The sequence below is a fragment of the Chelon labrosus genome, assembly GCF_963514085.1.
Source record: "Chelon labrosus genome assembly, chromosome: 10".
Taxonomy (NCBI): Eukaryota; Metazoa; Chordata; class Actinopteri; order Mugiliformes; family Mugilidae; genus Chelon; species Chelon labrosus.
In genome coordinates, this window is record NC_140360.1 from 18,971,608 (window position 1) to 18,998,135 (window position 26,528).

The window sequence follows — 26,528 nt, forward strand, 5'->3', positions numbered from 1 at the left end:
TAAGTCCTTACAATGGCGTAGGCCACACAAGGCTACTACATCTGCGATGATGCATTGTGGGAGTATGAGCCAAGTTTAAGTTGCATGTGGAGCCAAAATTAGCTTCCCAAAAAAATCATGCTACTACATATTGTACACGTCTTAAAGTTAAATGTGAATACATCTATCTAGTGTTATATATAATGCATATAATGCAGTGTGATTATTTTCTTTTATCTGTCTGGAGAAGACGTGAGGTTGTGGAGAGGACAGGAACTATTGCTGGCTGTCGCAACACTGTGAAACTGTCATGGATTTTTAAGTCGTGCAGGGCAGCAGACAAACCGAGCTCCTTCAAAAAGAAAAGAAAAAAAAGGGTTTTGATGAAATGCAGACGTCAACATTAACACAAAATTTAGCATCCAGCCACCCCGCCCGCCCAGATCTCCCCCTCCAGTTAATGAAGGGACACAGTGTTGGCTGTCCGGCAAGCCTCTAAAAAGTTGTGAATAAAAATATCCACTGCTTCCATTCGGGATATTTACACTCATCCTTCACACACTCTAAATGTTTAGGAATCATGACCACTGACTGATCCTGGGCTTTCAAAAACTGCGATCGCAAACTTCAAAAGCCCCCCGGGAGCCTCCCTGCCAACGTCCACCAACCATGAAGCCTCAGATTAATCCAGGCCGACGGGAAAATGAGACAAGAACATGCAAACTAAGTTTCAGGACAGCCAACTCATGTTAAGATGTTGACAAGCATTAACTGTGTCCAGATCTGTGCCTTTGACTTGGTTAAATACCCATGCATGGGCCCTCAGATGCTTTCTTTTATGTCCACCCACTGTTGGTTACATCGGTCACATCAGCTGTAATGGTACAAAGACAATAAGCTGGTTGTGTTCCTTGAAGGTAATGTTAGATAATGTTGTAAAGGCTGTCTCAAAGCTTTAAACAAAAGACAGGATAGAGTGAATTCATAAAGTATTTGATCCAATAAACCAATAATAAATAATATTTCTATTTGTATATTCATTTGAACTCAATTTTCTCACATTTAAGAAGCTACACTATAAAATAGCTTACTGTGTTTACTTCATTCATCCATCACTTAATTTTACATCTTTTAAATGTGGCTATTTCACTATAAAGTAAAGATTTACCATAACAGTTTCCCCTTATTAATTAAGTCATCTAATCCGATGCGTGTTAACTGTGTACTCTTTTAATTTGCAGCAGAACAGGAGTGGATATTATGGAAGCAGAGAGTTGAACTAGTAACCCTGTAATATTCCAGCTTCTCTTCTAAAACATCCAAGAGCTTCTTAAAATCCAAAACAATATTGTTCCCTTTCAATGTTTTATTAGAGCTTCTGTATTACACAAGTGCTCATATATAATGGATGTACATTTGGGGTGTAACTCGAGCCAGCACGTATAAAAAAAAAAAAGCAAAGAAACTTTTTGTAGCTACTTCTTCCATCTGTCATTCCTTCGTGTTCAATACGTAGCTCGTGTGCTTCCCAACAAAACAGACAGCAGCGGGCTTGGAGACTGCCAGCAGACTCAACTCGCGTCATTTATAAAACATTTCTCAAGGTAGCCCGAGCTCAGGCTCTGTGAATAAATCAGGTCCGTTGTCTGCGATTTTGATCATAGACCGAGCATCTGGTGTTTTGGGCACTTCCTTTCGCATGTGTGGCCTTAATAGACTATGACTCACAGACCTCCGGACCACCTCCAGAAGGAAAACACTTATTACAGTAATTAAGTGAATCATAGAGTAATACTGAGAGAACGCAGACAGAGAGAGGCTGACATGACACACTCCAAGTGTCAGAAGTCTAATACATACACCAGTGAATAAGTGAGCGTAACTTGTACCCGTTTCTCATTAGGAGCCGGAGTGACAAGAAATTCATTTGTACCTTTCAAGTGATTTTTCACCCTTCTTGGCATGTGTCCTCAGCTGTTAATGACTTCTTGGCCTCATGCAGCATATTTTATATGCGGGAAGGGTGGCACTTAGTCCAGCTGTATACCTTATATTTATACAACCAGAGCTAACTGACATGACACTCTCCCCGCTGCACACAGCAATTACATTCATTGGTGGTTGCTGTAGCCAGATACAGTACCAACTATAAAGATGGCAATGTAGCAATTACAGCACAAGTGTGATATTTTTAGTTGTTTCCTGTCAAACTGAGGTATAAAGTGAATGGTTCTCTGTGTAAGCTGTGAAGCGGGCATTAACTACTAAAGCTCAGAAATGTGAAGCTCAGAGGGCTGGAACTGACTGGACGTATACTTCATTTAAATGCTGAGAGACAGCGCTCGGTTCGTTTCAGTCATTCAGACACAGCAAGTGTTTAATGGCCTCTCAATCACTGCTGCCGCTGTGATTCAAATCAGACCGTATGAGTGTTGATGAGGAGAGTAGAGCATAAAAACTTTAACATTTAAATAAAGGGGCAAAAGAGCAGATTTTTCACAGGAAACACAAAATTAAGCTGCGTGAAAATTGTTTTTTTCTATAGTGGTTAATCTTTTAACAATTTTCTCGATTATACAAATCATGAATTTGCTCGGTCAATTTCAATGTCAAGGAAAAGTAAGAAAATCTTGAGAATGAGAAGCTCTGCTTTTAAAGAATGACTTAAATGACAAATCAGTTATTAAAATACTATAGTAGCCAATAAACATGTTTCCATCTCAACTCAACCAGTCAGAAATGAGAAGATCAGACAGGTGACCCGTGTTCAAGACACATCAAGATCCTTACATTGCACAACCTCAGTTCTGATGATGACAGTGAATGGTAGGAGTACAACTAACAATTATTTTCATCAATTCATTATCTACTCAGTATTTTCTTATTTGATGGTTTTGCCAATAAGACGTCAACCTCATTAATATATACATATATAGAACAGGACTCCGGCAACACTTGTAGTGCACAGAACTTTATTAGACGTTTTGGCTCATGGTCGGGCTAATAAAGTTGTTCCATACGCTACAAGTGTTGCTGGAGTCGTGACTTTTTTGTTTTGTTTTTTTCCTTTTCCTCCTCCGCGCACAGAAGGTGAAGCTGCTCCAATAATAATTTTTATTTAAACTACAATAAATGCTTCTGTGTTATTGTCAGTCAGCTGAATAATAAATGAAAGTGCACTTCATCGCTGAGGCATCACATATTTTCTGTGAAACCTATATAGACCTTTATAAATGACTGAACCTCAGTATCTGAACATGTCTCTACTAGGTATGTGACTGACGATTTTCTTTAACTTTCTTTTATGTAATTTACTTTGAAATTGAATAATCACACAAAAGAACTAGAAAAAAAATATAAATATATTTTTTAAATACATTTTCAAGTATTTTTAGTTTTTAAATTACAGACAACCCTGCCAAGTAAATCCTAATGTAACATTTTTAAATGAAACTAAATTATACAGTATTGTTAGGTGCAGTGCTCCAAAAACCTAAACTCAATTAGTTGCCTTTTCTTATTCTTCTGTGACAGTATTGTAAATGGGTTTTGTTCTGTTGTTGGACAACTAAAGATATTTTATCCGCAGTTTTTGCTATTTGTTGATAATCAAGAAAATTATTGGTACATTAATCAATAATGAAAACAATCATCAATTGCACCCCGGCATGCCAGTGTGATGGATGGTGTAGTGCCTGCAAATAAAAGAGCCATTTGCCATTAATCAACAGTATGCGCTATTACAGTCTGCAATAAATTTATATGAAGAGTTCACCGGGGGTGACTAAATACTGCAGAGGATCATATGGTTTTTCCCATGCCTCTGTCCATTTAGGAAGTCTCAAATTCATCAGTGAAGTCATTCCTCTTTCTACCCAGAATGCACTGGCCAGAACCCACCAAATAAATAACTTGGCCTTTTTTCATCTGGATTCCTTGATGTATTGGGCTGTTTTTTTCCATTACTAAGCAGAATAAGAGCATTTCCTTTCACTTCCAGCAGTCTCTAAAGCTGGCGCTCACCATCAGGAATGTAAACACACACAGTCTGTAAACAAGGCTCTCTCTGACCCCCAACCCCCCTCCGACAACGCTGACCACCGCAGACCAGCCTAATGACGTCCCTCCCTGACCCCGCCAAACTCTCAAAGACAGACGCAGCCCCATTATTCAGCTAAGAGGTCACAGGAGGGAGCTGGGAAGAGGGTGAAGAAGGAGGAAGGATGGTGTAGAGTCGGCCGTAGGTTTAAGAAAGTACAGACACAAGAGATGACAGTCTCTCCGGTATCTTCTCCCGAATCACAGTATCTCTAATCAGTGAGTAATGGAACAGAAAAACAAAAGTGGGCTCTGTGGTGGGGGGTTAGAGGATTAATGATCTAAGCTGCAGCTGGCTGAGGGACGGCACTGAGGTTCCTCCGAGAGCCATCAGCACTTGTGAAGGGGGCTCTAGAGGTGAGTCAAAGACTGGGAGGGGGGTCAGAGTGCCGTCAACACTGACTCCATCCTCCCCCGAAACCAACGGGGATGTTGTCAGCACAGCGCCGCATCTGCACAGAGAACAAAGGCCAGCGACAGGGTGAGAGGGAAAGAGAGCAAGAGATGGAAGCAGGAGGGAGAGTTTTCTAATTTTAACCGCAATGCCACAGTTGAAAGAAGTATCACAGGCCTCATTTGGAACATATTGTTCAGATTAAAGCCTTGATAAATAAACAAGCCCCAAACAGGCAATGCGCTCCGTACTCCTGAGTGCGAATGCTTTTTACCAGTGGATGCCGGCGTTGCATACAAAGCAGTTATCCAGACGTTCTCGTGAAAAGTTGGGGTGATTTAAACCACATTTCCACCTTCCTCTGTTGCACCTGAAATCTAAAGCTTTGTCAGCCCTGCAACCATTCTAAATGAGGTGACAAATAGTGGTCACAGGGGCCTCGCTAGCTGCTGATAAAGTGATTTTCTGCTCCATGAAGGAAGAAAAGGCACCATGACAGAGGGGTTTCAACGGCTGATGGATTCCCCTGGGCAGCAACAGGGAATCTGCAGTGTCCACGGGTTATGGTTTTGTTTGGCTGTGACCTAACAGTTGTGCTGTTTACAAAATGTGCAAAAGACTGCATGATGGTGAGAGGCGGTGGTTGTCAAATATAATCAATGCCACACAGAGGGATCTGATCGTAAAACATACAATGCACAAACACTAACCATTTCCTGGAGGCTTGAAAGTAAATGTTTGATATTTTTTGGGGAATGTGTATAACTGTTCTCCATCAGAGTTAGCTTAGCTTTTGCATAAGGACTGCAAACTTGGCTAGCTTGGTACTGACAGTGCAACTAACGCTTACCAGTTACCTTATTTGATCGATCCACGTACAAACCAAAGTATAAGAACAACCGTTCTGCATGTCCCAGGGTGTCAAACTATTTCAGGGCTCTTAGTAGTTGCCAGGCAACCAGTTGAAACTCCAGGAAGATAATTAGTCGAACGAGGTACAACGTGTTAATTGGTGAGAATAGGTTCTGGTAGGTGTTCTTTAAAAACCATGTGACAGAGCCAATCTAATATAGTCTAAATTACCTGCAAGGCTAAGCAATCAAATCAGCTGTGAAGTGAATAAGTGTATTCCCAGAGTGTATTTCACTATTCATTTCAAATTAATGCTCAAAAAGTATATATATTTATTTGATGCCGATGGCTTTCGAGTTTTCATTTTCATAAAGGAAGTTATTGTAGGAAATATTCAGCTCATTATAAAAAAGAAATCGCCAGGGAAATACACCGACTAAAAGGTAATCATTTGGCAAGTGCACTTATCAAGGTTTTCATTTAGATATTTTGAGATGGGAAGTGAGGTTTCTGACGGCCAGAATCTCTGACACTCCGTTGCAGGGAGGGAAAATGTCTTGGTTTTACGTTCCGCCGGCCGGGATGAAGGTGAGCAACTGTCCAGAATGAATCCACCACCGAATCTCTAAAGGTCACAGCTTGTGCTAGACAGCTTTGACTTTACCGTGTGCCTGTAAACACGGTACTCTCGCTGCAGCTTGTCTGACCTAAAACAAACTTAAGACGATTTTTATAAAGTTGCCGGCTGGTCACACAGAAGCAACGGATTTAAAAAGACAAGGCAGAATAAACCTGAACTGTGCCCTCTTTTCTCCGGCTATAGTGGAGCCGCCTCGATTTGGGAGGTGAAAGCACTTCTGCCTGCTAAGTGCAATCATTAATATCCAGTCTAAAATCACTCATCCCCGTCATCCATGTTCACTTATCCTCACAACACACCCATGGATCAAAGCCATTTCTTCCCTGATTCATACTTGCGTTGCTCTTGGTCAAAATTGTTATCAAATGTTTTCACCACTCAAGTAATGCCAAGATTATAATCTCTCTGCTCTCTGCGCTGCTCTGTAACAACTTGTACGGCGGGCGTTGGAGCACCACTCGTCAGGCAGATGCTTGCCGAGTGTGTCTGCTGAGTGGTAAAGTGAAGCCGGATCAGCCCCCGCCACACACTCATCAGGGAGTGACCGAGGGCTACCCCGAGGCTCAACCCGCCTCAGACTCTCTGATCATGGTGAGAACGCAGCTATCTGACACTGCATGCATGCTGCAGAGACAGAAGACAAAGTGAGACAAGCTCGGCTCTTACCGTCACAAGAGAGTTTTTTTTTGTTTAGGAAAAAAAAAAAAAAACACATTTGCAGGTTAGAAGCTCAGCTGCTTTAACCGGGCTCAGTGTCAAGGAATTAAAGGGTGACTTTAAGTGATCCAAACTGCACAGTCCTGATCTGCTAAGTCGCACAGCATTTCAGTTTTCTCTTCCTAGATGACCTGAATACATCTTCCAGTAGCCGGCTGTTAAAAATGTGCCGAGCCAAAACTTGTGCTCTCGGCACCTTGGCAGACAAATAGGGACTTTTGCGTATGCACATTTTAAGACACATCCAGTCTCTGAGGGGATAAGCGTAACAACTCAACAAATACCACTGCAGGGGCTCGTAGGGAGCAAGGGGGAAACCGTGCAGCCTGAGAAATAAGACCGAAGGTGATGAAGGATAAATACCAAAGTGGTGTCAAAATGTCAAAGCAGAGACGCCGGGGCCATGTTCACAAAGAACGGTGCCACCGTCTCTGGGCTCCTTCTTTTTCTTTCCGCTAAACAGCACACACTCAGAGAAGTTCAAGGCTGAAGGGATAGGCAGAAATAAAAAAGCGGCATCTAAGCGGTTCTTTCATGTGGCTCCACATACAGTTTCAAAGTCTCGACTAAATTACCACAGACAAAGCCCATGCGTTCTCTCGCTGTCCCAATTACACATGCACCGACACTTCCACGCTCACCCGGACCCGCTGCACATCCAGCCTTCTATCAAGTAAGTTAACTGGGCTGGACAGGACGGAGGTAAAGGGAGAAGGGGGCACACCTTTTTCGGTTGACAGAGTATGTGTACTGCAGTTGTTGCTTATGGCTGACACAGAAAAAAACTTCAGCTACTTCATTAAGTGCAAAAGAAAGGAAGCGAGGACAAAGCAAACAAAGCAAGAGTTGAGTGAAAAAGGAAAGGGGTGCGTGAGTGTTGGGGGATTTCTTCTTCTTCTTCTTCTTCTTCCCTACAGTCTTGGTCGTAGCGGCGGCTCGGGCAGCCTCTCTAGGTAAGCCTCCCCATCACTCGGGCCTCATAGTGCCAGGGCTGCTCGGTTCCCACAGTGTGTCAGGGCCCCGTATGTGGCCTTCCTCCCCGCTCCGGCGGCCCTGCGTCTTTAGACCCCCAGGCCCCGGAGCAGAGGTTACACCAACACAGCCAGCCACAGCAGCATGTCAGCCCCACACCAACCGTTGCCTTGGTGCCGCTGCATTAGCAAAGAGCTCCTGACTCTGTTCGAGGGAAAGTGATTTGCCATGACGTCTATGGCTCCCCTTCTTTCCTTCCCTTCTCCTTGCTTGTTGCTGCTCGCTCACTGAGAAACCTCCTCTCTCACCGTCTCTCTCTCTCTCTCCCTCTCTTTCTCTTTCTCTCTGCACATTTAATCTCTCCTGTTTCCCCCGGTCTCATTTTTCCCTTCTTTGTCATTCTCTCCACCACATCCTCAAATCTTCCCTCCTCCGTCATTCCTCTCCGCTCTCTCTCTTTTTTTTTTTCTTCTTCCTAGAGTAATGACTGATGCCTGAAACACAGTGCCATGATTAGACTGACACTGATGAAAGACAACATCTGCGTTGAATAAATATTGAGCTGACAAATTGTGCGTGTGCTTTATTTTCAGTCATTGTTCATCTCTCCGTTTCTCCATTTTTCAAAATTGCTCCCAGCTTGCAGACTTGTCAGTGCCACGGAGTTGCCACCGACATCAAACGCGATATTTATTCCCGGATAGGAGCACAAAATACGGTCACAAATGACTTCGGAGTCAAACGCAGATAATCTGGGAAGCCTATCAAGCGGCTGTCCACTGCTTTTTCTCTCAGTGACCAACAAACAGGTGCATGCCATTACAGACCCCACTCCAACAGCAGCATTCCACACTACAAGGAAGTGTGTAATCGATGTTGTGGAAAATAAAGTGAGAAAAAAGTAGTTCTAATTGCAAAATGTAAATATTGAGTTTTCCCACAAGTGGGGGCAGACCACCCAGGATGCAAAATAGTCACCCACCCCCTTTCTCTTTTTGCCTTGTCGACCGCCCGAGAGATGTCTTTTTGTGAGTGCAAAACATCACCAACCACAATCAACACTCACACAGAAAACCATGATGTGTCTTTGCATGCAAATACTTCTGGCAGCTCCGGCTTGGCATTTGTATTGTGGGAAAATTAAGTGATGAAAACCTGGAGAGGGAGGCTGAGAGAGAGGATCAGAAATGCGAGCGTGTAACGCCGCGTCTGTCTTGTATGGTGGCAGAGTTTTGGACACAGACTGCCCCGACTGTCTGCTCTGAATAAATTCTTACAAGAAAAGAGAGCAAGAGGGCGGCCGGCTGGGCAGGACGGCACTGTAGCTGCAGTGTCTGACAGACAGAGGCTCCTCCATGTGTGTGTTGCAGGCCGGTGTCAAATACTTGTCTGGACTGTGACAAATACCTCCTGGTAGTCTCACTACAACTACCTGCAGGATTAGCTATGAAACATAACTGTTCACACTGCTGATGCTGTTTGAAGATCAAAGACAAATGCTTCTTCTCTTTTTTTTTCAACTCTCAGAGAAACTTAATTTGAGCCTTATTAGGTTTCCTCTCTTTTCTGACTTGGAAGGACAGCTTAAACATAAGTAACTGAGCACTGACACAACAAGAAAGCAATTAAATGATTGCAGAATGAGGCCGAATCAACAGAAGGCATTCGCTTGAATCAGACTTGAATGTAATTGATGGATCAAAGTCTCCAAAAACTTCACATCTGGCCTTTACATTTGAAATATTCTACTTTTAAATTAACAAACATTTCTAGCTTTAAAGGGGGATCCAGACTATCAGTTAATTAGGCTTCCAGCCACACACTACGGGGGCCACAATGAGTGAAATAAAAAGGTGAAAACTTACCTTGAGTGGTTTTACTTCCTGAAGCTGATTGTTGGACAAAGGCGACCAAGCAGAAACCTACAAATCCAAGGCTCGCGCGTATCAAAGCGTGCACATACATGTTAACTTTCACTGTAGTTGAACACACGAGCACTTTCTAAGATCTACGATGCGCCGGGGCACATACAAGGGTGTGTGCGGTATAAAGGTCTCTTGTTATTCCCTCTGAGCACCCGCTGACAGGATACTGTGCGATCCCCTCTTTCCTCCCAGCGCCTGCTTATTTGAGTTTCAAGTGATCGGGGTTGAGGGCAGCCCGACAACGCGGAGTGGAAGAAGGCTTTTCTGTTATCATGTTTCGAGCTAGACCAATGTCAATTTAAGAAAGGGGGAGAGAGAGAGAGAGAGGGAGAGAGAGAGGCAGGGAGAGAGAGAGAGAGAGAAAGAGAGAGAGCGATGAAGTGCAGCGGCGGGGTCTGAAGGGGGAGGAGAGAAGAAGGAGCGTCCGCGCTGCGCTCCGGACTCCTCTGCTGCTCCTTCTCTTCTCTGACTGGCTCTCGCTCTTTCTTTCTTTCTTCCTTTCTTTTCTTTTATTTTTTCCGTTTCTTTTTGTTCTGCAGGAATTTACACACAGGTGTATGGAGGTAGATTTGTGTCTTTATTATTCAATCAAAAAAAAGGTTGCTTCAATCAAAAAATATATTTTCAATCAAAAAAACCCGTTTCAATCAAAGAAAAAAAGTGTTTGAATGCAAAAATATATTTGAGACTCAAAAAAATGCATTTGAACACTATTTTTTTTTGCTTGAAAATGTTTTTTTTGATAGAAGTGAAGGTTTTTTTGTTTGAAGCAACTTTTTTGATTGAAGTATTGTTGTTTTGTGTTTGGGCCATATTATGGGTAGGACATTTGTGTCTTTATAATTCAATCAAAAAAGAAGTTGCTTCAAACAAACAAAAAATATTTTCAATAAAAAAATCACTTCAATCAAAAAATAAACCTTTTCAATCATAGAAAAAATGTTTTTGAATGCAAAAAAATATTTGAGACTCAAAAAATTGCACTTGAACACTTTTTTTTTGATTGAAAATGTTTTCTTTGATTGAAGTAATCTTTTTTGTGTTTGGACCATGTTATGGGTAGGACATTTGTGTCTTAATTATTCAATCCCAAAAAAGTTGCTTCAATCAAAAAAAAAACATTTTCAATCAAAAAAAAAATATTTTCAATCAAAGAAAAAACTGTTTAAATGCAAAAAAAAAAAAAAAATCATTTGAAGTGTTTTTTTTTTTGATTGAACTTTCTTTTTTTTTGAATGAAGTGAAAAAAGTTTTGAAGTCGTTTTTTTTTTTGAATCATTTTGACACAAACGTACCGCAGTGGGCGGGTGCTTCCCCATTGGTCAGACATGTTTGAGTGACAAGTGTCTACACCAACGACGTCTTTCTGACAAGCAAGTCATGGTCGCCACTCGCCAGCGAGCCAGGAAGCAGTGGTGGAGTTGTTGGTAAGTAGATAAAAAAGTATTAAAATGATTGGTGTCACGTTATTAGCCTACTCTGTTTGATATTTCGATTAAACATACAGCTTGCTAACTTAGCTCACGTTGACTAATTTGTGTGATGGTGTTAGATATCTGACGCCTCATATTGTCAGGCAGGCTAGCAGGGTGCGCTAACGGCTAATTGAATTGTTTATTTCACTTAAGTAACGTTACAGAGGCTTGCTATGTGCTAGTGCTATATTGTGTTATAATACGTAACGTCATTAGTGGTCAAACAACAGTCCACAGGCCAACTGTTGCCCACAGCGCTGCCTGTTTAGCAGCAACAGGTCATGCAGAGCCTGAGTCTATCTTCTCACACAGCCCACAGGATTACAGCTATTTGACCGTCCCGCTCTCTCTCTCGCTCACGGGTAGTGGTCTCCCCACCATCACACATACAGGCAGTCAAATGCTCGCAGACACAGAGGCAGATGCTGTTATTTTGAGAGCGGGGCTTACATATGCCGTCCCGTACGGAAAATAATGTTGCATACCACCGGTAACATGAATATATATTCCGTTGCTCGGTGCGCAAACTAGCTGTGTCAGGCATTATTTATAAGTAGCCTAATGTCCCGCACAACTCCACATGGAAAACTGGCAGTTCAATGAAGTGATGCTTATTGTCTGACATAGTGTACAAGTAGTTACTAGCTTAAAGTATTGTGCCAATAATGATCCTTCTGGTAAATTTGGCATTCAGTTGAGACACAAAAGCTCTTAGTTTAATGAAAATCCTTGGAAAAGAAGACAAGATGGTTTGTTTAATTAGTAACTATTCATTTATTTAGATTTCTAATATCATATAGTATTGTCCTGTCAACCCATTACAAGTCTTGCCTTATTCAGTGTTGATTTATTGACATGTTTATGTAAGATGTTTTATTAGAAGGTGTGTGAGTGAAAGTTGTCTGAAGTTGTATTTTTCTATTTTATTGCAATGCTGATTGATAATGTAGGACTCTGGTCCTGGCTTGGCCTAAGTTTTGGTGTCTCTAGGTGCTGTGCTCTGTAGGCATGACACATTCATTTCTTTATGTGATGCTTTATTTTTTGCATCAAATTATTTGAAGTATTGATAAGCAGTATTGATATCGATACAGGTATTGCTGCACTCTCAATTATAACTGCTCAATAGTGTCGTATGGTTACTTTTATTATACAAGCCATCAATTTTGATGGCTTGTTAGTGTAACCGTTAAGCATAATGGCATTAATGCTATATATAGCGTACACTTAGCCAGATATTTTTTATTTTGTTTTGTTTTTTTTAAAGTAGCTAACTAGCTAAAGCCTTAAGTAGCTGAAATTAAGTTGTCTTGTGTCTCTGTCTGCAGCAACACACACACACACACACACACACACACACACACACACACACACACACAGACAACGATAGCTACCTACATTAACTGCAACATCTTTCCAGGCAGCAGATGGACTAATTGTTTTTCCTGTTGATCAAATTATGTTTTTTTAGGCCAAGAACTCCAATAAAACTTTTTGGAACAGGATTGCTTAATAAAGGTAAGAATGGATGGGTAGATTTTATTTATGGTTTTGCTCTTTTTATGTGTCTGGTGTATTGTAGGTCATAACCATTTTCACAACAGCCATCTTTTCTCCCTCCCATTTAGAAAGACCAATACTACACATCACCTCTGCTGCTGATTCTCCATTTTGGGGTTGTGCTCCCCATTATCTATTGCAGGTAATGCACTGACTATCTCATACAAGTACACTTATACATGAATTTCAAAATTGCTCCTCTTATAATGCTAAATTTTAATTTGCAGGCATCCGATGGCACAACAGCTCTTACTGAGGTTAAGGGATAGGTTGGTTTCTGTCATCAATAGAGTACCCATTGATTTTGAGTACCTCCTGTTTGTGTGCACTCAAGAGTTGCAGTTTATTCAAGCTGGCACACAATACATGGATATTCCCGCAGAGCTGGCTGATGGTCTGCAACAGTTGACTTTAGTGCTCAGTTCACATCTGTCACAGAATCCTGTTCCTCCACTATTTAATGATGTAGCCACCACTTGTTGGAGTGGGAATGTAGGACGGCCAGAACTACAAATGAGTCGTGACACACTACAGACGTTGCTGGATACCTCTTTACCTCTAGTTCATTTAGTAGAAATGCATGGCATTTCACGGTCAACCCTTTACAGAAGAATGAAGGACCACAACATGTCAGTGAGGGCATGCTATTCTGTAATTTCTGATGAAGAATTAGACCAGAAAGTCAGGGCTATTAAGGCAAGGATGCCGCATGCAGGCTACAGAATGGTCAAAGGAAGTCTCCAAGCAATGGGCCTTCGTCTTCAATGGAAAAGAGTGAGGCTGTCTTTGCAGCGTGTAGATGGTGCAGGTATCATTGCCAGGATGATCCAGCTTCGTTGCATTGCTCGACGAAGCTACTCTGTCCCTGCTCCCCTGTCTCTCGTCCATGTTGATACAAATCATAAACTGATAAGGTAAATTAATGTCTTGTCTGGCAGAACTTATTTTACGTTTGTATGACGTTGCTTGTTGACCAATTTACTGTGTTGTATGATGTGGGAGTTCTACATACATGTAATACACAATGAATTATATATTTTTTCAAATGCATTTTTTAAAGGTATAACATCGTCATCTTTGGAGGAATAGATGGATTTTCCAGGAAGGTAGATATTTTATTTTCTATTCATTCACAACATATTTACCCTTATGAACAACTCCAAAACATACATGGTATGCGTCTACCTCTTTCATAGATTTTGTATCTGGACGCAGCAGCTAACAACAAAGCAGCAACTGCTTTTGGCTTCTTCATGGAGGGTGTTCAGAGAAATGGATGGCCCTCAAGGTATATATTCAAATTGCAGGAGAAATAAAAGAACGACGTGCTGCTGTACATTATGAAGTTATGTCATATATGGGGGGGAAAAGCATTTGCTTTTCTTTCAGAGTGAGAGCTGATCAAGGGGTGGAAAATGTCGACATAGCCAGGTGCATGTTTACTGTCCGAGGAACAGGCCGTGGAAGCTTTATTGCAGGCAAAAGTGTCCATAACCAGAGGTAATTAAATGAACTTGTCGCATCTACACTTGACATCTGCTTTTTTGATAATCCTTCTCAGAGTGGAGGAGTAAGCAGTGCTCTGCTGCTTAGCAACAATAGACCATTTTTTATAGCAGCTCCTTTGAGAGAACTGAAGGTAAACTTGTATTGTATTAATGTGACTAACAGGAAGCATTAATTACATTATCAATTTGTGTCAATCATGTGTCAGTCTGACCGGATGTTGGTTTACCCTCTTCTGTCAAGATGGCTGCTTTCAACAAGCTCCATGGTATGCTGGTTATAGTTGGCAGTCATCTTTTACATTGAACAGTGGTCACAAACCTTGGCACAGATTTCAGCTTGCTCTCTCCTATACTCTCCATTCCTGATTGAAATTTCCTGGTGTGAACTGGCGGACACACACACACCGGCATAAAAGTGGCTGCACCACTTAAAAGCCATAAATGCCATTTACTTATGAACAGACAGCACCAGTGTTTCTTATTCTAACCATTGTCTGTCTGCCTTTTTTCAGGGTGGAACGCTTATGGAGAGATGTTTGGAATTCTGTAACATCAAAGTACTACAACGCACTACACAGCTTGGAAGAAGAGGGCTTCATTGATCTGTCTAATGCGATCCACCTCTTCTGTGTGCAATATGTGTTCGTACCTCGTCTGCGGTCAGATCTACAGCATTTCACAGACAGTTGGAACAACCACCCGATCCGCACAGAGGCAAACCTTACACCTCAACAGATGTGGAACATTGGAATGCTCCAAGCACCTGTGCCTGAGCCAAATTATGCAGAGGTGGGCATGTAATACTTGATTGGCATGGCAGTTTTTCCCTTAAGCACTTTGTCTATTATCATTAATTTGTTTGTTGGGCCATGCAGCTGCAGCACATAGACCATCAGGAGGAGGTATCTGAAGACACTGACCATGGGATTGTTGTTCCTTACATTCCATCCCCCCTGTCTGCAGAGAATCTTGCTCTGCTGCAACATGAAGTGAATCCTAACTCTGACTCCTTATCCTTTGGTCAGGATATATACCTGCGTGCTCTTCAATTTGTAATGAGTGAGTGACGCTCCACACTATTAAGTGCTTAATGATTATAGCAAACATGTTTTGAAACAATACAAATACACAGCTAATCATTTCAATGTTATGATTAAAAAAGGGGCACTAAGAAAATGTCTTTACTTTTTACAAATTCCTAGAAATAAATTTTAAACATATTTTTCTAAATGCGTTCCAAAAACCAACCCAACCTTTGTATGTTGAAACCCACAGCCCATGCGTAAATGGACAGACACCACTCAGCTTTGAATGAAGGTAACTAACACATGGTTACTCACATACACCATGAAACGTTACACTACAGGCATTTAAGTATTTTCTGTCAATGTCCAAAATTTAACCTATATATAATAATCTAAAACCTGATTACTATAACATATAAAACTATTTGTTCTGCTAGACCCCTCCCCCTTTCAACAGCATAAAGAGCAACAGTATAACCCACTGCAGCCCTAACACGCCTGGGGCTGCATGATGGATCACTACACCACCTTACAGATCACCTCCACAAGTTCATCAATGTCCTCTTCTGCCTCCCCGGCTTCCTGTTCCTGTTAAAGAAGTCCTACACCACTTCCTCCACCGACCGAATGAGGTCTTAAAAGTATTTTGAGGTCTATAAAAAGTCTTATAAAAGGTATTGAAATAAACTTTTGCATTCCTGCATATACCCCGTATAATAAGTTTGAAAATACATTTTAAATATGGAATGTTATTGCATGTCTGTTATATTGATTTATACGTGAATTTTTGAAATGTGAAGCAGTTGGAAAACATGTTTTTAAAAATTGTTTATGTTATTGCTAGTAGTTTTATTTTTGTTGTTCATAATAGCACAGTATTTGGAAGTGGTCATTTTTGATCAACAATGAATACGTCCAAGGATCTTTAAACCCTAAAATGATAACTAGTGTTGGTCTTTCATTTCCACATTGTGATGTTTCCCCAAACCATATTTTATTTGCCATAAATCAGAAAGATAATGTATGGAATGTGTGTTGTGGAGCTCTCAAAGCTGCTGATCCTGCTGCTGCTAGCTGTCCATATGAGAAAAACATTCATAAATTATGATTAAATGATAATTAGAGCATTAAAACATAATCTTCAGGAAATGGTGATTTTGAGGAAAACTTGCAATGATGTAACAGAATATGTTTCATATAAAATGTAAAATTGTTTCATATAAAATTCCCATATAAATATGTAATTATACAGCAGGGGAATAAACGTAAGGTGACAGCACAAACAGCTGGTTTTACTGAACATTTGTTTTATATAAAGATTTTTAATTATCTGTTTTCGGTAAGTAGAATCATAACAATATGTAGGTCGAAACAAAATCCCTCTCTGATCAGCTGTGTACACATGATGATACAGATCAACCTGACACGTAAGGGGCTCTTCAATTCAGTGGTGCAGTGGTAGCACACGTCTCTCAGCTGGGACATGTGAGTCCAAGTCTCAATCTTTGCATTTTCCTTCTGTCGCTTCCACGTCGATTTGCCGGCGTTTAATCATCTGTTTGAAAAACGACCTAAGAAAAACTTTCATTTCAGCCCCTCTATTGCCTCAAATAGACGACAGGATGAACCTAACTCCAAGCGACGCTGAAGTTAGGTTCCGATTCGTCAGCTTCCGATTCAACCCGATTCGGTTCGTAATGTACAACATTAATCAGACGTGAGAAAGACATCAAAATGTTTGCTGGGTAATCATATCTGTATGTACACACATCTCTAAACATGAAAAATGCATAAACAGAAGGAGCATCAGACCCTCGCATCCTGACGAGAACCACTTTAATTCAAATTATTTTATTGCTGGAACAAAATACAGAACATTAATGACCTTACAGTAGATCCTGAATCGTCCTGCCGCCACATAGGAAGATTTGAATAGCCTAATCAATTAAGTTTGCTGCCTGCTTGTTGTGTGTAAAAACGATCGGTGAAAAATACAGTATATTCAATATAACAAGAATATTTAAAATGAACATTATCATATGACAATGAATTACATTATCGGCTCAAATAATAATAATTATTATTCTTATTATTAACAACAATTCTTATTATAGTAACAAAAGACTATAACTTTAACAAGATTTTTAACACCTCTATGGCACTTTCTGGTCTCTTCAGTGGTCAACACCTAATGTCAAATGTCAGACTTATACCCACCCTTCTCTGGGAAACAAGCAGAAATGCAAAGAAATACATCCCTCTTTAAATTTTGCTTTGTATAATTTTGAGCACAGTGTATCAGACACATGAGAGCAATAGCAACTGTCCAAACATTCAGAGCTTTTGAGTGTGTTGCCAATTGAAATTCTGCTGTCATGTTATCAGTTTCTGCTTGTTTCCCAGAGAAGGAGGGGGTGTCAATGCTGGTATACCATTAATTGTACAGTATATTTCAGAACGTTTCTATATGCAAGACTGATTGCAAGAAAATAACAGAACACCCAGCAGACAACAGGAGACATTTTGCAGGAGTGGTGATTACTAGTAGTCTGAGAGGATCAGGGTTGAACTAAAATTAACTGACTAAACACATCAGGTTTAGTAAAACAAAAAGTTAAACTCTATCAAACCTGGAACCATATCGGATTGCAATTTCAAGGTTGGACTTAAATGCATCACTATCTTTCAGATGTGCTGTGGGGAATGTTATAGTGGTGCTGCATGCACTCACAACAGCGTAGCACACTGTGTGCTTTGGCATGCGTTCAAGACAAGTGTGATCGAACAGGACTGTGATTTTGAAATTCTCCCTTTCTGAGACCAGCATGTGTCTGTGAGCCTGCCCCGTGAGCCACTGCATCACTCGAGGAACCGAGAGCGGTGCTCCATTGTCTTCTTCATCAGGCTGACTGGTGTCCCCATCTTTAGTTAAGCATAGTCAAATGCAAGAAAATGGTGAAAAAGTTTCATATTCAGTTTGATGGATGACATTGACATTGGTGCAGCTCAGTTGATTTGAAAGCAAAACGTGATTTTAGAAAAATTACCAAAAGCGGGGGGGAGTAAGCTGCACTAGTAGACCAAGCATAAATTGCACAGATTGTAGGTCGCTCATGTAGCGTACCCAGACTCCCCACAATGTCTGTGATTTACTTGCATATGACCTTAAACCAGCTGCTGTAGACATGGAGTAGCTCTGCTACCAACATGTAAAAATGTAATGCCAATACATACCCTCCAGCTCGAGAAGGAAATCTTGAAAGAAGTTCAGTATCTGCGTCTCTGTCCTTTGTTTTACTGAACCTGTCTCGCTCATCACTGGAGCCAGGCTGGAGATGATGTAATGTGAATCAACCTTGAAACATAAAGTACATTGGGCTGGTTAGTTTGGATTGCATCTTAGAAGTCAAGACAGACAAGAGCATAGCTAAAACCAATTATATTTAGCACACCAAACAGTATGAGACGTGATATTTAAGTGGGAGTCTAATTCTAAAATTTCATGCATTTCAGACAAACGGAAAGTCACTTGCCGTTAGATCACGAGTAAAATAGTGGGGCGAGGAAATAATGAACCACTTTAAATTGAACAGTAGAGTTATTATAGGTCGGAACCACCAATCAAAACAAAATCCCACTCCATAAATTGTCTAAGAGGGGGACTAAAATGGCTGTCTCTCAACTGAAGGTAACACAGAAAGCCATCTCCAAGTGTGGGGTGTGAGACAGGTTTTGGACTGGTTTTGGACTTAGGCATTCATGTTACTATTTTATAAATGTGGATTCTATATGCAGATTTTTATTTTACTGTGTAAAGCACTTTTAATCACTTTGTGCTTAAAATTTGCTATTTCAATACAGTTGCCTTGCCTTAGGCTCGTTAGCAAGACTGTGTTTTATGAGCACCCGTCTTGTTTATTTTACCTTGTCATCATCCCCAATCACGAAAAGATTCCGACATTCCTTGGGCTGCTCTAACAAAAAGATAGACATTGGACATTAACTTTAGTGCCTATCTTACTGCAGACTTTTTGAAAATATTGCTGAATCCCAGATTTGTGTGTCAAACGATTGTACGCAAGGTTTAAGCACAGATTTGTGCGTATGCACTGGCTGTGAATGAGGCCCAATGACTTTAACTTGTCATCTGTAGACCATGGTTGGCTCACTGCACCTTGGTAAAAATCCATGAAACGTTTGGTGAGCTATAGAAAAAACAATGCATACCTTACTATGCTGTCTTTGTGCTCCAAGGTGATGGGGCCCGTATATCCACAGTTAAGAATTTCCTCTGTGTACTGTGTCACGTCAGTTGCATTTTCAATCTGAAAGCATATTTTCCAAACATAACTTCCAGAAAAAATATTTTTCACACAAGACTTTCATAATGGGAAGGATATGCGCTTGAGATTTCAACACACCATTTCGATTAATGTGGACAACTCTGCATCATGCACATTTTCTTTTGTGATGTCCTTCAGTGTCCCGGTCACCAGATACTGGTAACACCACTCTTGAAGAAAGCTTGGAGGCGGTCCACCTTGGCCAAGGCTCACTGCAAATATTTCACCAGCAACTCTGGATATAAGAGGGGGAAATAAAAAAGTGATGCTATGACAAAATTATGTATTGACCTCCCTGTTCATTCACACCATTACCATGGATATATTTTTTTCCTCTATTATCTAAAAACTATGCTAGAGAAAGTTGCTTGTTGAAAATACTTCCATGTGAGTATATTCCTCCAGCAACAAGAGTCAGTTTGCCATTTAGGCCAACATCCTCTGTTTACCCCATGTGGTGAAGGCTGAAGGAATATAATTTAAATATGAAAGTGAATATTTAGGTTAATTGTGACTAATTTATCAATCCATCCCAAAGATCACATTCTTCAGACTAAAACCACCTTGTGAGATCACAGTGACCTTAACCTTTGAACTCCAAAATCTAATTAGTTCAGAGTCCAACTGGACCTTCTGGCCACATATAATCAAATTCTGCCAAGCTGTTTGTCCTGAGATATCCAGTTACAAAGAGTAGGAAGTACTACACAAGTCCTTGCTTGTGTTGTAGGAACTCTCAATGTACGTCGCTTTGGATAAAAGCGTCTGCTAAATGACATCGTAACATTGCACTAAGCCGGATAAGACAAATACAATGCACGAGGTGAAAATATAAATTCATTCCTATGTACCCAAGTCCCTGTGACATACCAGCATCATGTCAGGGGGGTGCACTTGTACACCAAGGTGCCTCACGTTACAGAATCAGGAGATAAGTTCCTGGCTGGAATGGCCAGGAGCCAATATTTGGAATGGTTACCTACTATGTACCCAAAGTCACAGAGTCAAAGTGTCTTAAGACAAGATATGTAGAGGTGTACCACGAGCAATATCTTTTTAATGTAGTCTATTCCTCTAGCAGTGAGTAGTTGTACACACCATTATAGTATACACCATTGTGTAAATGCAAGTAAATAAGTAATACTGTTGATTAATATGAGAATATGAATAAGAGTAACAAACTTAAAATAGTTTTTGTCCAGGTCAGTGATGGAGTATTTTGGGATCTTCCCCTTCTTCCCCCCTTCAAAGAGGCGCGTCTCTATCCCAGCAACCATCTCTGTGGACATAAACAAACCAGAGAACAGCCTCAGTCACAGGGTTTTATTGTTGATTTGGAAGTATTACACACTTGTGACTGGCTTACTACTTACCAGACAGGAACTCCTTCCTTAATGCCCCAGTGTCGATGCCAGCTTCTCCTATGAAGGTAATTTTCAGTTTGTTCGCTGGGCCTCCAGTCTTCTGGCGCTGCCAAAGCTTTAGACCTCTCTCCAGCATGTTGTCCCTCGAGACACAAATGTTGAAGGTCTTCCCCGTCTCAACTTTTGAGTCAACCCAACGCAGAACATCTTCTTCACTGTTAAAATAAATTATTACATCTTAAAAATCTAAAGATATTTTGGCAGCAAAATCAAAGTTTCAAGATCCCTTTTCTTTTTTTTTTACCATGAGATGTCATCTATTGGATCTTGTGTTGGTTCTTGCAGATCATGGGGACTTTCAGGTCCAGCATCTGGGCTCCATACAGGACTACAACTAAGAATGGAAGTTACAATGAATTCCATCTAATCACAGCAAACTAAAAAATGTGATGTTATTATATGCAAAGGACATACACCACTTGTCTGTTTTATTTATTTATTTATTTTTTTACTCTTAAGCACATTGAGTCTGCACCTGTCGCACGAAATGTGCTATATAAATAAATGTGACTTGACTTACCTTGTTCCACAGATACTGGCGTGGAACTCAATGTCCTGGCTTGGGAAGTATTTGTAGCATATCGGGCATTTTGTCTTACTTTGCTAAATGGGAAGATGTATGGACAGGATTAGTTCCAATTTTTATAGCAACCCTCTCAGCATAAATGGTAAATAGTAAATGTTCATTTGATCATTTATGGTTTCACTCAAAATCAGGAGTAATAAAAATATAAAACATTATATTATTATTGCAATAAATATTATTCTGTCCTACATAGAACCATACCTTGTTCGATGGTGGCACATCTAAAGTCGCAGGAACAGAAGAATCAAGCTCCTCATCTTCTTGCTGAAAATGCAGCCAAACAATGTGTCAGATAACTAGATAACACTCTGATTGACAGTTGTCAGTCATTTAACATTTAAACAGGCCAAGAGTTGTTTAATCTAAACAGCAAAATTAATTTTTTTAAACCAGGTTTTCTTATAGTTATGGTTATTTTCACTCAGACTTTTGTGGATGCTTAATCAGACACTCGGCTTTGATATAATATATGTATTTTTAATATTCAAATTCATGTTTCCAGGGGCTTTTTTAATTTATTATGACTACACTTTATTTTCTCATAATGATGTTTCTGTTTATCTTATGCCAATAACAGACATAGATGATAACAATTAGAGAAGAAAAAAAACACAAAAAAAACCACCATTTCGATTTTGGGACAGTTTACATTCACTTTGGGATGGTTGAGACCGTTTTTCAGGAATGTCCAGGGACAGTTTTAAAAAAAGTTAGTCTGGAGGCCTGGTGGCAACATTCACCTTTCACTTGCATTAAGTGGAAAAATGTGACAAGAAAGGCGTCTCACCTCTGAATCACAAAGAGCTGTCCAAGACGTCCCTTCACAATCACCTTGCACATGAAGGGCTAGCATTTGCAATGGCATGACCATTTTGCACTGTGTGCATGTAGCCTTTGGCATGAGACTGAACTCTGGAGCATCCACTGGCAGTGGTGTCAGATCAATCTTCTCTTGGAGAGGAGCAATATATAACATAAACTTCCCTCCTGCGGAGGCGCTTCTAAGAACAGAGCCAGTGTATCCCTCTGACTCTAAGGCGACAGCGGTCATTCTCCTCCTTCCATGTCCACCTGCAAATTCAAGTTTTATGGGAATTAAAAGTAGTGCCAACCAAGTATATTAACATCAGTGTGCTGAGCATGGCATTCAGCCAGTGTAAGTTGACCCATTCATGGCATACTTGTAAGTGAAAAATAATGACATGAGGAAAAGTATTATCGACTGTAATGATAATGAAATCGAGGACAAAAAGTTAAAACGTGCACAATCAGGTGTTCTGCATTATAATAATCTACAATGTCATGTTTCAGAAAAATATATTAGATGTTTTTATGTTTAGATACGAGCCTCTATGACATCTCTTCTTGAGTTAAGCTCTAACATTATTCACTAAATTTCCCATATCTCCTTGCGGCAAGTTTGGTTATCACATTATGATCACTGTACACATGGATGTGCCCACTTAAAAAAAAACAAAAAAACTGTCAAGTCAGTATTTTCGAACAGCTTATTTTGGGAAACTCTGGAAACTCCTTTTGAACTCGGAAAAGCCTTGTGTAGTGCAGGGCTCCACACTATTTAAAGATTCTATTCAAATAGCCTTATGTTAATCTAATGTCTTGTTTAACATACCAGCTGCTTTGTATAGAAGCCATCCTCCTTCAAGACTTGCCATTTTCGGGTAGGTGCTCTCCAGTAAAGTGGACAACTACAGTAATAAAGACAGAACATTTCAGGAAGGTATATCTGTAAAAATCGATCGTGGAGAAGGCAATGATAGAGGAGGTAGGGGGAGATAAAGAAAGATGCTGCTCCTCACCTCTTCATGGCTTAAGTCTTTAGTGATCGAGAGAGTCCTCTTTCCCAGCCCTGCCTGTAGTAGCTCCAGTTCATCTTGTGTGGTCGGGGTTGTTTCTGCTTTGTCACTCAATAAGAAAAAAGCCATGTCAAATCCTTTCCATGGTTTATGTTTCTTGTCTCTGTGTTTGTCTGCAGATTTTCTTTTGAAAAATCCAGGGAATGATCTGCAAAAAAGTAAAAAAATGTGAGACCCTTGTTTGTAAAATAGATTTGTAATATTTTACAAAAAGGGGTCAGTAAAAAATGAAATTTGCATGGGATGGCTGTGTATGTGGAATAACATTTCACAAATCCCCTACAACCTGCATGTCATGACTCGGTCCATGTTATAGTTCTGTTTCCTGTGTCATCTTGTTGTATTGACTTCTCCTCTCGTTTCAGATTCCCCTTCCCTCCTCGTGTGGTTTCGTCCTCCTCCTTGATTGTCTGTCCCCACCCTCAATACTTTCACCTGTTCTGTGTGTGTGTATATATAGTCCCTGTGTTTCCCCTGTCCGTTGCCAGTTCGTCTTTTTGTCCCCGTGCGTTACTTCATAGCCTTTATTGCTCTGTAGTATTTTCTAGTTCCTTGGTATTGACCCCTGCCTGTGTTCTGGTTGACCTCGCCTTTGCCTGATCCCTGTCTGGTTTGTTTGCCCCCGCTGATGGATTACTTGTGTACCGAACCTGTTTTTCCAGTAAAGACTGTTACCCTGCCTAACGCTGTGTTTGAGTCGTGCATTTGAGTCAAGACTATTGTTGCTACACCCTCAGCTCTGATACCGCATGGCTGACTTGAAAAATAAATGCACTACTGCTGGCTGGCTACACTACCTGGACATCTCGTTTTGTACAGTTGAAGGAGTAGGCATGTCCTGACTCCTCTGCCTGGGTTCTTCTATGGTGCGATTAAGCACTGACAGAAAAGTCTGCGCAGCGGCAGTGGCTGCCTGCTTGTCATACTGGGATGAGAGATTAGATCCTAAGTTAACCACTGTTATCAACAATAACACCATCAATCACTTTAGATGAAGCAGGTAGAGTCTAAAAAGACTAATAATTTTTTATTTTTTTAAAAAGATTAAAAAGTGTGAATCCAGTCAACAGCAAGTGGAGTGTAACCTGAGTATGTGATAATCGCCTTGCCATGAAGACATGCACAAGAGGTGATGTGTAGTATTGGTCTTTCTAAATGGGAGGGAGAAAAGATGGCTGTTGTGAAAATGGTTATGACCTACAATACACCAGACACATAAAAAGAGCAAAACCATAAATAAAATCTACCCATCCATTCTTACCTTTATTAAGCAATCCTGTTCCAAAAAGTTTTATTGGAGTTCTTGGCCTAAAAAAACATAATTTGATCAACAGGAAAAACAATTAGTCCATCTGCTGCCTGGAAAGATGTTGCAGTTAATGTAGGTAGCTATCGTTGTCTGTGTGTGTGTGTGTGTGTGTGTGTGTGTGTGTGTGTGTGTGTTGCTGCAGACAGAGACACAAGACAACTTAATTTCAGCTACTTAAGGCTTTAGCTAGTTAGCTACTTTAAAAAAAACAAAACAAAATAAAAAATATCTGGCTAAGTGTACGCTATATATAGCATTAATGCCATTATGCTTAACGGTTACACTAACAAGCCATCAAAATTGATGGCTTGTATAATAAAAGTAACCATACGACACTATTGAGCAGTTATAATTGAGAGTGCAGCAATACCTGTATCGATATCAATACTGCTTATCAATACTTCAAATAATTTGATGCAAAAAATAAAGCATCACATAAAGAAATGAATGTGTCATGCCTACAGAGCACAGCACCTAGAGACACCAAAACTTAGGCCAAGCCAGGACCAGAGTCCTACATTATCAATCAGCATTGCAATAAAATAGAAAAATACAACTTCAGACAACTTTCACTCACACACCTTCTAATAAAACATCTTACATAAACATGTCAATAAATCAACACTGAATAAGGCAAGACTTGTAATGGGTTGACAGGACAATACTATATGATATTAGAAATCTAAATAAATGAATAGTTACTAATTAAACAAACCATCTTGTCTTCTTTTCCAAGGATTTTCATTAAACTAAGAGCTTTTGTGTCTCAACTGAATGCCAAATTTACCAGAAGGATCATTATTGGCACAATACTTTAAGCTAGTAACTACTTGTACACTATGTCAGACAATAAGCATCACTTCATTGAACTGCCAGTTTTCCATGTGGAGTTGTGCGGGACATTAGGCTACTTATAAATAATGCCTGACACAGCTAGTTTGCGCACCGAGCAACGGAATATATATTCATGTTACCGGTGGTATGCAACATTATTTTCCGTACGGGACGGCATATGTAAGCCCCGCTCTCAAAATAACAGCATCTGCCTCTGTGTCTGCGAGCATTTGACTGCCTGTATGTGTGATGGTGGGGAGACCACTACCCGTGAGCGAGAGAGAGAGCGGGACGGTCAAATAGCTGTAATCCTGTGGGCTGTGTGAGAAGATAGACTCAGGCTCTGCATGACCTGTTGCTGCTAAACAGGCAGCGCTGTGGGCAACAGTTGGCCTGTGGACTGTTGTTTGACCACTAATGACGTTACGTATTATAACACAATATAGCACTAGCACATAGCAAGCCTCTGTAACGTTACTTAAGTGAAATAAACAATTCAATTAGCCGTTAGCGCACCCTGCTAGCCTGCCTGACAATATGAGGCGTCAGATATCTAACACCATCACACAAATTAGTCAACGTGAGCTAAGTTAGCAAGCTGTATGTTTAATCGAAATATCAAACAGAGTAGGCTAATAACGTGACACCAATCATTTTAATACTTTTTTATCTACTTACCAACAACTCCACCACTGCTTCCTGGCTCGCTGGCGAGTGGCGACCATGACTTGCTTGTCAGAAAGACGTCGTTGGTGTAGACACTTGTCACTCAAACATGTCTGACCAATGGGGAAGCACCCGCCCACTGCGGTACGTTTGTGTCAAAATGATTCAAAAAAAAAACGACTTCAAAACTTTTTTCACTTCATTCAAAAAAAAAGAAAGTTCAATCAAAAAAAAAAACACTTCAAATGATTATTTTTTTTTTTTTTGCATTTAAACAGTTTTTTCTTTGATTGAAAATATTTTTTTTTTGATTGAAAATGTTTTTTTTTTGATTGAAGCAACTT

The 26,528-nt window shown here is 40.4% G+C and overlaps 3 protein-coding genes across 7 annotated transcripts in view; 1 reads left to right on the forward strand and 2 right to left on the reverse strand.

The window, feature by feature from the left end:
- scube3 (signal peptide, CUB domain, EGF-like 3) overlaps positions 1 to 9,864 on the reverse strand; it is a 69,832-nt gene extending 59,968 nt beyond the window's left edge. For both annotated transcript variants that reach the window (XM_084553476.1, XM_084553475.1), the window contains exon 1: positions 9,518 to 9,864. In XM_084553476.1, coding sequence (XP_084409602.1) covers positions 9,518 to 9,617 — 100 coding nt within the window. In that variant the 5' untranslated portion in view covers positions 9,618 to 9,864. The remainder of the gene's footprint in view (positions 1 to 9,517) is intronic.
- A 2,660-nt stretch (positions 9,865 to 12,524) lies between these two features.
- LOC311494493 (uncharacterized protein) lies at positions 12,525 to 15,700 on the forward strand. The gene is made up of 10 exons (XM_084553565.1): positions 12,525 to 12,570; positions 12,681 to 12,754; positions 12,840 to 13,526; positions 13,673 to 13,718; positions 13,809 to 13,900; positions 14,002 to 14,112; positions 14,633 to 14,909; positions 14,996 to 15,179; positions 15,396 to 15,437; positions 15,583 to 15,700. The coding sequence occupies exons 3-9, from the start codon at positions 12,847 to 12,849 to the stop codon at positions 15,404 to 15,406; spliced, it is 1,401 nt and encodes a 466-aa protein (XP_084409691.1). The 5' UTR covers positions 12,525 to 12,570; positions 12,681 to 12,754; positions 12,840 to 12,846; the 3' UTR covers positions 15,407 to 15,437; positions 15,583 to 15,700.
- A 2,034-nt stretch (positions 15,701 to 17,734) lies between these two features.
- LOC311494492 (uncharacterized protein) lies at positions 17,735 to 26,339 on the reverse strand. Of its 4 annotated transcripts, XM_084553562.1 has the most exons (13): positions 24,637 to 26,339; positions 23,319 to 24,526; positions 23,132 to 23,207; positions 22,286 to 22,569; positions 21,700 to 21,762; positions 21,433 to 21,515; positions 21,157 to 21,246; positions 20,862 to 21,067; positions 20,671 to 20,767; positions 19,567 to 19,723; positions 19,378 to 19,470; positions 18,380 to 18,500; positions 17,735 to 18,067 (listed from the first exon to the last, which is right to left on the reverse strand). In XM_084553562.1, the coding sequence occupies exons 2-13, from the start codon at positions 23,442 to 23,444 to the stop codon at positions 17,760 to 17,762; spliced, it is 1,704 nt and encodes a 567-aa protein (XP_084409688.1). In that variant the 5' UTR covers positions 23,445 to 24,526; positions 24,637 to 26,339; the 3' UTR covers positions 17,735 to 17,759. The 4 variants fall into 4 exon arrangements, 3 of the variants coding, with proteins under 3 accessions (XP_084409688.1, XP_084409690.1, XP_084409689.1); XR_014699285.1 differs by having other exon boundaries at positions 17,933 to 18,067; positions 19,373 to 19,470; positions 23,319 to 26,339; XM_084553563.1 differs by lacking the exon at positions 17,735 to 18,067 and adding an exon at positions 19,070 to 19,119 and having other exon boundaries at positions 18,385 to 18,500; positions 19,373 to 19,470; positions 23,319 to 26,339.
- Between the last annotated feature and the right edge of the window lie 189 nt (positions 26,340 to 26,528).